Here is a 10,000-nt window from a genome sequence, read left to right as displayed (position 1 = left end):
AGTGAACTGGTGTCGATGTAACCGACCTAAACCTTTCCTCCGAAATTGCTGACCTTGTGATAAAATTTGAAACCATCTGTATTTAATTTGAATTTTTGTATTATATGTTTTTTTTTGTCTAATTATATGAAATGTATTTTCTTTATACCTCTTCGCAATAAGGAAAGAACCATTCTATATAACGAAAGCAAAATGTCAGACACAGGAGCGTTGATATCAAATATAACTTGGAACAATATCGATACCGACCAGAATTATCAGGTGTGCGATGCTGATTCTACGTTGGAAATATCGACAGAAAATTCTTTAGTTCAAGATCAGAATCAAAGACAACCAACGGAGAGATTGAACATGCTGCCTGCTTCAAACGGATTTCCTGACTGGAAAGAAGACTTCAACATCCATCGGCATTCTACGCAAGGTATACATATATTCCTTTACTTGTTTCAGTAATTTGGCTGCGGCCATGCTGGAGTGAACCTTAACAAGTGAACCTCAACGAGTAAACCGCAACACTTATTCTTTCTAAGCCTAGTACATATTCTATGGATCGCAGTTACGGGGACATAAACATACCAACATCGGTTGTCAAGCAATGTTGGGGGACATGCACTGACACAAACAATGACACACACACACATATACACACATATACATACATATATACACACACCACCACACACACACACACACACACACATATATATATATATATATATATATATATATGTATAAGCAACGCGCTTCTTTCAGCTTCCGGCTACAAAATCCACTCACAAGGTTTTGGTAGGCTAGAGGCTATTATGGAAGACTCGCAGTGGGACACACACACAGACACAAACACAGACACACACACACACACACACACACACACACACACACACACACACACACACACATATGTTTGTTTACATATGCAGTAAATATCTATTTATCTCTCTATCTCTCTATCTATCTATCTATCTATCTATCTGTCTGTCTGTCTATCTGTCTGTCTGTCTGTCTGTCTGTCTGTCTGTATGTATGTCTGTCTATCTATTTATGCACACACGTGTGTGTTTGTGTGCCTGTGTGCGTGCGTGATGTGTGTATTCCTAGCCCAGATTTTAATGTAGCATTTGGTTAGTTCAAATTTACTCTGCTGATATAACCTGTATCAAATCGTCTTTGCGCACTTTTCTTAAAAATTTAAACCTTGTTTCTCGCTAAAATTGAACGTGCTTTTTTTTCCATCCACTCCCATTACAGCTACCACTTCATCTTTCTTACCACTGGATGACCAGTATCCAAACTACCCGGTTATGTTCACACGGTCACAACCATTCCCCCGTGAATTGCAGTATGACAGCACTCGTCCATCGGATGACAAACAAAAGGAAGATAAGGCAACTTCTTTTTCTCGTGTTACATCAAATGTATCTCCTGAACTTCGATTGCAACCCGCCACGACAAAAGAACCCCGTAATTATGAAGAGATTTTTCGTCGTTCGTACTGTTATCGCACAGCTATGATAAACTCAACGGCTTCAACTATTCCGTCTAATTTCCAGCGCAATATTTTTGACTGTTATTCGAATGGAAAGACTCTCAGCGATGCTGTTTTCTCAGGAAATACTACCTGTGAAGATTTCGAACCAAATTTTTGCACCGCTTCTTTCGATTCTGAGAAAAATCTCCCTGGACATGAAACTTCCGTTATGGATTACAGCAACGAAAATGAGAAAGTTTATAGTTTTCCAAGATTCCTCAAAACCCATAGAAATACGAACCCTACAGGGATTGTCAGTTAAAATTTTTAAATTTTGATACCCAAACGCAGAGTTGCAAGTCTGGACATTTTTTAAACACTAACTCTCTTCCGGATTGCAGCCGTTTTATGCAAATGGAAAATGAACCAAACGTGACCGTTTTTAGAAATATCTCTCAAAGACCATTCAATTCACATATGCCCATATCAATTAGGAGTGGGCCCCCGGATTGTACTCGAACACGGCAACCTATCATCAGAATGGAACCAGAATATTCCATAAATGCAGGTAAATGAATTTATATTAATTATTTGATTTTTTTTTCTTTAAATAGGCGCACCATATGTGTGTAGTAAGAAGTTTGTTGCGTGGCACCTTGCGCCACGAGTGTCTTCTACTATATCGACGGGACGATCAATAATTTGAGAGTGGATTTGGTAGACGGAAACTAAAAGAAGCTCTCCGTGTCTGTCTGTATGCATATATGCATATATGTAGGTATGTATATATGTATATATATATATATATATATATTATATATATATATTATATATATATATATATGCATGTATGATTGCGGTCATGCGGGGCAGCGCCTTAAAGGATTTTTAGTTAAAAGAATCACGGGTGTAAATACATTAACACTGGTTGTCAAGTACACAATTACACACACACATACATCAGGTTTCTTTCAGTGTCCGTTTACCACCAAATTCACTCACATCGCTCTGGTCAGCCTGAGGCTGTTATAAAAGACATTTGCCCAAGGGACAAGCAGTAGGACTGAACCCGGAACCATGTGATTGGGAAGAAAACTTCTTACCACACAGCCACGCCTGCGCCTATATTCAATTAATTTCAACGGCCCCACCTTGCTTATATCAACAGCACCCCCACTGTTGTTGTGACCCCTACCCACAATTTGCATCCATGTTTGAAATATAAAGGGCCATCACGCTATCCCTTTTTTCTCTCCTTAACACAGATGAAGAATACGAAATGGATGGACGTACCTGTGTGAATGTAAATATTGATAAGTTACATACGGGTGGGTTGGACAAGACGACACCGTTGTGCAGTAATCCAGTCCCGTCAAACACCCCGCCGTCATTATCTTCAACAGCTGCAGCAGGAACAACACCATCCCCTCCATTAACGACGGCCTCTGCTTCGTCCTCGGGTAAATATACTTCGCTGCATCTGTTTATATTGCCGCTTCTTCGATTTTGCTTTAATTTTTGATCCTTTATCTGTTATGAGCTTCAGTCATTAGTCTTCTCGGCCATGCTGGTGCACCACCTCGAGAGCCTTCGTCAAGCAAGCGGTCCCCCGTATACATACATAGAAACATAATTTATATATATATATAATTTTAAAATCTGTTATACAATCTGGCTCTGTTTTGGTGAACTGCTAAATTGCAGGAATGTAAATAAACCAATACTGGATGAGGGGATTAAACACAAACACAATGGCATGCACACACACACACACACACGAGTGTGTGTGTATGCATTTGTGTTTGTGTGTTTGTACGTGCGTATATGAGTCCTCTTGTGTGAATGTGTGTGTTTGTGTATGTATGTAAGTTCTCTTGCGTGTGTGTGTGTGTTTATGTGTGTGTGTGTATGAGTCCTCTTGTGTGTGTGCGTGTATGCGTCTGTGTGTGTGCGTAATGTATGCGTGTGTGTGTGTGTTAGTTAGTTTTCGTTACCCAAAATCCATTGACAAGGCTTTAGTCAGGCCGGGGCTATAGTAGAAGACACATGCTCAAGGCGACACGCAGTGGGACTAAACCTGGATTCATGTGATTAGGAAAAATACTTCGTACCCCACAGCCACCCCTGAATGTAAATAGCTTTGTAAACAGCATTAAACTGTTGTTAGTACATTTATATAGAAACCTGGATTGAAATATGGTGACATTAACGCCATAGGTGACAGCATTTCTCTTGCTTTCAAGTAAGAATTCGAGGACGAACCAGCTGTAGTTACAAGATTTTTGACCGGTAACAACATCATGAGCACGTTGCCAGTTCTTTCACTTCGGACGATTCTGGTAAACGGTCAATACAGTAGAAAATCGACTTATATGAATGACTATAGGAAAAACGAAAAGCAAAACAATACCGTTGTCACGATTATCGATTCCTTCTTCGATATCGGGAAAGAATTCCTGGTACTCGTTAAGATTCTTTTACTGTTGATGGTCTCGCTTGGGGGTTTAAATTATTGCAAGACTCCAATGGATTATAATGATAGGAGATAGTTTAAATGCGAATAGCTAGGACTGGAAGAATACAGTGAGTTAGCATGAATATAATGCTTAAACACATTTCTTTCGTCTATTTACATACTGAGTTCGAATACCGCTGAAGATGACTTTGCATTTCAGCCTTCCTGGGCTGGTAAAATAAGTATTAGTTGTTATGTTATTATCAGACCGAATACGCTTCAGGCACGCTCGAACCGGTGAGTCAAAAAGTAATGCCATTTTGTTTAGGACAGGTATAATTACTGACACAGGAACATGTGTCAAAATGTGTCATACATCAAAATGAAGCTGGTCCACTGTCGATCACATCCCTACTTCTCAACATAGTCACCGTCTGTCTCAATAGCAACGTTCCACCTTCGAATGAGAGCATGTATCCCTGTCCCGTAAAATGCTGTTAACTGTACTTTGAGCCATTTCTTCATTACAAAATCAAAGAGATAACACCTTCTTTCGAAGGCTCGTAACAGGTGATGAAACATGGGTTCATCATTATGAACCGGAATCACAGAGGCAGTCAATGGAATGGCGCCACTCCAAGTCACCACCACCGAAAAAGTTCAAGACACAAAAGTCAGCTGGAAAAAATCATGGCGACATCTTTTGGGATGCTCAAGGTGTCATTCCGGTCGATTTCTTGCCAAAAGGAAAAAAACAATAAACTCATAATAAGCTTCATTTTTATGTATGATACATTTACCTGTGTTGGTAATTATACCTCACCTAAACAAAATGGCATTACTTTTTGACTCACCCTCGTGGTTGATCAGTGAAGTCGATGTAATCGATTTCCCGTCCCCACAAAATTCTGGCATATTTATTGTGTGTGCTATTTTTATTAAACTTTACCTTCCTTATCATTTGCTCTTTTTGCAGATTCCAAGGAGATACCACAAAGAGATCAAGCGAAACCGTTTCGGCAACCGTATTTACCCTTTCAACTGGAATTACTGGAAGCCTCTTACAATAGGGAACGGTTTTGTTCAGGCGAAACCCGGAAAAAACTGGTCAAACGAACTGGCCTTAGTGACAAACAGATTCGTATTTGGTTTCAAAATCGACGAGCAAAATCGAAGAAAAAAGGAAACACATTTCGACACAACTTGCCAATTCGGAATTGTAAAACGCTTCCTGATTGGCTGTCATCTAAAACAGGCGATCACAATGAAGACAAAGTTGATGATGATGACGACGACGACAACGACGATGATGATGATGATGATGATGATGATGATGGTCTTAGTAGTTCGTTGGTTCCTGTTTCTTTCAAATGTGTACAGGTTTATCGTCCCTGGTTTCCGTTCGGGATTGACCCGAAGCAATTCTGCCCAGTACATCGACAGGAAACAGCTTCCGGAAGATCCTCTCATTCTTGATATCTCTCTCTTTCTCTCTCACTGTGTCTCTGTCTGTCTGTCTGTCTGTCTCTCTATATGTTTATATACATGTATACATATATATATATGTTATATTATTGTATATATGTATATATATATATATATATGTATATATATATTATATATATATATATATATATATATAATTGTATAATATTTATAATATATATATATATATATATATATGTATATATTGTATATATATATATATATATATATATGTATATATATATATAATATGTTATATATATATATATATATATGTATATAGACATATATGTATATCTATCTATCTCTATCTATATCTATCTATCTATCTATCTATATATATATATATATATAAATGTTAATGTATTTTATATTTATAAACATGTTTATATTTACACAAAATTGGAAGTATAAAGAAATTGAAAATGCACTCGGTGTCTTTGAAGTAGTTTATTTATATTGCCTAAAACTGGCGAAATAGCACCTGGTCATTACGTCTCTTAAATTTCCTTTCTTCACACGCACACACTCTCGCATGCAAACACAAACACGCGCACGCACGCACGCACGCACGCACGCACGCACGCACGCACGCACGCACGCACGCACGCACGCACGCACGCACATATATTTATGAATCTGTGTATAGCAGGGATAGCTTTGTTTTTTGATACATTATTTGCTCCAACATATATGGTCTTGTGAAGATGTTTTACCAGATTTGAAGGCGGGCAACTGTCTTCTAATATAGCATCGGGCCGACCAAACCCTTGTGTGTGGATTTGGATGATGGAAAGCACGTCGTATATATATATATCTACTTGAAAAGGGATGCGTGGCGTTCGATCATATAATAATATAAATAATATATAAATATATACATATATACTTACATATATGTACATACCTATATATATGATAGATATATATATATATATATATATATATATATTATATATAGCAAAAACTAGCAAAAACTGTCCGATGAACGGCAACGGGAAACTCAGAATAACAGGTTTTGTTGAATTTTCTGCTGCTTTAAATAAAGTACATATATATATATGTATATATACATACATGTATGGGTACAGAACATAAAAAAAAACGTTGGGCACAATGAGAAACGAAAATGTAAATACAAAAACATAGAAACGAAAATTTTTATGGACAACGAAAAAACAACAATAGAGAAACGAGACATACAACAAATAATATTCCCCTTCTTCAATTGTCTCTGTGTCAACTACTCCACGTTCCGAAGGCAAGGGCAAGACGCGACTTCGTATATATATATATATATACTATATATATATATATATCTTATATAAACGCAGTTTATGTCTATGGCGTTTTCTGTGTGTCTGTTTTCTCCTCGTACCCTCACCCTGACCACGGCTTTCAACCAATTCTGATGAAACTTGACACACACATAGCCCAATGTCATAATTCAAAACTAACGCAGCGAAAATTTTGAAAAGTTTCCCCAGTTCTGAAAAAAATCGATAAATTCGACATGGGGTCGAGAATCAGAAACAAAAACCACAGACCGTAGGGGACGCACTCCACTCCACCTTTTTTAACTCAAAAAAATTTACCATCATTTTTTTCCCATTTTTTGCTATTTTTTGGCTATAACTCTCTAAAAATGCTTTTATTTATTTCCCTTACAAACTGAGCAACGCCGGGCGATACTGCTAGTATATATATATATATAAATATATACACATACATACATACATACATACATACATACATACATAGGCGCAGGAGTGGCTGTGTGGTAAGTAGCTTGTTTATCAACCACATGGTTCCCGGTTCAGTCCCACTACGTGGCACCTTGGGCAAGTTTCTTCTACTATAGCCTCGGGCCGACCAAAGCCTTGTGAGTGGATTTGGTAGACGGAAACTGAAAGAAGCCCGTCGTATATATGTATATTTATATATGTGTGCGTGTATGTTTGTGTGTCTGTGTTTGTCCCCCTAGCATTGCTTGACAACCGATGCTGGTGTGTTTACGTCCCCGTCACTTAGCGGTTCGGCAAAAGAGACCGATAGAATAAGTACTGGGCTAACAAAGAATAAGTCCCGGGGTCGATTTGCTCGACTAAAGGCGGTGCTCCAGCATGGCCGCAGTCAAATGACTGAAGCAAGTAAAAGAGTACATACATACATATATACATAGATTAGGCTTTGCGCGACAACTTGGTGTAGAACTCAATATACGTATGTTTCAGGACAAAGTGTTAGATGAGTATAGAGTGGTAACAAGAAGAAGTGAGGACACAAGATAAACAATGGTTATGTTATGAACTTCATTACCTTACAGCTGTTTCTGTTATAAGCTGCAGAGGACTCTTATTTGAGAGCTTGAATATCGTCGTCTATCTTCATCGGGATCTCTAATATGAAGTGCAATTTATTTAGTGAAAAACAATTATATCTTTGCAATACAGAAGGACGGCATTACCAGTAAGAATACCTTTGCTGATAGCAATATATATATTCAGGGGTTCGCTGCTGGATGTTTGGCTTTTCTTCTGCGCTATTTTCTCTACTAATCCTCAAAATACCTTAAATGTATTTCATAAGTGATATCCCATCATTCTGCTAATTGAATACTGGGTTTTTGCATTAGATCGGGTTTTAATAGCATGGTGAGAATAGGTTTCTTCACATTCTCTCATTCTCTCTTGCCCCCTCTCTCTAAGTCCCTCTTGTATGTCCATCTATCTCTCTTTCTCTCCCTCTCTATCTCTCTCTTCTCTCCAAGCCCTTCATTACTAATCTAATTGCAAATGCTTAAGTGTATGATATCCAAAGCGTTTTCGCATGCCATCACTGAAAACTGAGCCTTAGAATCCTTTTGTAGTCCAATCCTAATTACAAAATCCTGTTATCTTTCCCATGCTCCTCACCCTGCCTAATTCCACGTTATTATTAATGTCCTATTATTAGCACCATCATTTAGCATCACAGAAAACTGTCTTCGATATCGTTCCTCTTTTAATCCGAAACAGCTCAATACTCTTCGCTTTCTCTGCGCCCCTGCCTTGCCTTATTTTAGCAGCTTAAATATATTACTATTATTATTATTATTATTATTATTATTATTATTATTATTATTATTATTATATTATTATTATATTATTATTATTATTATTATTATTGTTATCATTATTGTTATAATTAGCATTATTTCCTAAGGCATTGAGCTGACAGAATCGTTAACACGCCGGGCAAAATGCATAACGGTATTTCGTCCGTATTTACGTTCCGAGTTCAAATTCCGTCGAGATTTTGGCTCTACCTTTCATCCCTTTCAATATCGCATAGGACAAAGTGCATAGCGGCATTTCTGCCAGCTCTTTAGGTTCTGAGTTAACGATCTTCATCCTTTCGAGTCGATAAAATAAGTCCCAGTCGAGTACTGGGGTCGATGTAATCGGCATCTCCATCTCTCTAATTTGCTGGCCTTCCGAAATATATAGAAAGTATTTACGATTCATTTATAATTGATTTATCGATTAGCTGTATCATTACTGTACTTCCGAATGCACAACTAACAGAATATCAGCAAATGTTATGATATCTTAAAGATTATCGTCCTTAAAACAAATGGTTTTACAATCAGTTTCATTTGCTAGTGTTCTGCTGAGTAAAGAGATACAGGTCTGTAAAGATACATATTTCTTTACTACCCACAAGGGGCTAAACACAGAAGGGACACACAAGAACAGACACACGGATTAAGTCGATTATATCGACCCCAGTGCGTAACTGGTACTTATTTAATCGACTCCGAAAGGATGAAAGGCAAAGTCGACCTCGGCGGAATTTGAACTCAGAACGTAGCGGCAGACGGCATACCGCTAAGCATTTCGCCCGGCGTGCTAACGTTTCTGCCAGCTCGCCGCCTTAAAGGTCTGTAAAGATACAGTCTGTCTTGAAAAGCATCCGATCATTTGGCTGCAGATTATTCCAGTTTCCGAGCGATTTAAATGGCTGAGAGGACATAAATGTCCCCTCTATGCTAAAAGAAGTCGTCTTAGTTTTAGTTTCCTGCGGCCTTCAGCAGCAACGTGCAATGCTGTGCCTTGCACAAGGACACAATGAACCGTCCGGTTTTCGAGTGAAATACCTGGCCTAACGATTGTATGCACACCACCGTGACCATTGTGTCACATACTCTCACTCTATCATTATGTAGCAACAAAATGCTGGCGTTACGTCCCTCTCGGGTGAAAACTTATTTTCGAAATATATATTAGCGCTTTCCTCTTAACGAGAAACACAGGAACAACGGCCATCATTCTTGTCAAAAGAATGCTGGAAACAGCAATCAAATTCCTATCTGTTCGAAGGGTTTTAAAGAAGTGGGACGGAGACTTACTGTTGCTTGCTCTTTTCGGGATCCCCTAGCCGAGTACTTGAAAACTAAACCACTTCGGCAAGTATCTCGACTCACCATCTCCCACCTTCAGTTTATTAATAACATCCAAAACTGTGCCATTCTTCGAGTTGTCGATATGTGAGAAACGACATCTCCCACAAGTCTTGTGCCGAAACTTGGAACCAATAGAAGATGAAGGAGG

General features: G+C 38.3%; 1 protein-coding gene across 1 annotated transcript in view; it reads left to right on the top strand.

The window, feature by feature from the left end:
* LOC115231300 (homeobox protein Hox-D11-like) overlaps nt 1-5,448 on the top strand; it is a 12,572-nt gene extending 7,124 nt beyond the window's left edge. Inside the window, exons 2-5 of the mRNA XM_036500024.1 lie at nt 163-421; nt 1,249-2,036; nt 2,734-2,928; nt 4,900-5,448. Of these exons, the coding sequence (XP_036355917.1) occupies nt 1,877-2,036; nt 2,734-2,928; nt 4,900-5,399 (855 nt within the window). The 5' untranslated portion in view covers nt 163-421; nt 1,249-1,876 and the 3' untranslated portion in view covers nt 5,400-5,448. The remainder of the gene's footprint in view (nt 1-162; nt 422-1,248; nt 2,037-2,733; nt 2,929-4,899) is intronic.
* Nucleotides 5,449-10,000: the final 4,552 nt, after the last annotated feature.

Source organism: Octopus sinensis, unplaced genomic scaffold (genome assembly GCF_006345805.1).
Source record: "Octopus sinensis unplaced genomic scaffold, ASM634580v1 Contig18107, whole genome shotgun sequence".
Classification (NCBI taxonomy): domain Eukaryota; kingdom Metazoa; phylum Mollusca; class Cephalopoda; order Octopoda; family Octopodidae; genus Octopus; species Octopus sinensis.
Note: the sequence above shows the minus strand (reverse complement) of the source record. Positions and strands in the feature narration are given on the sequence as shown.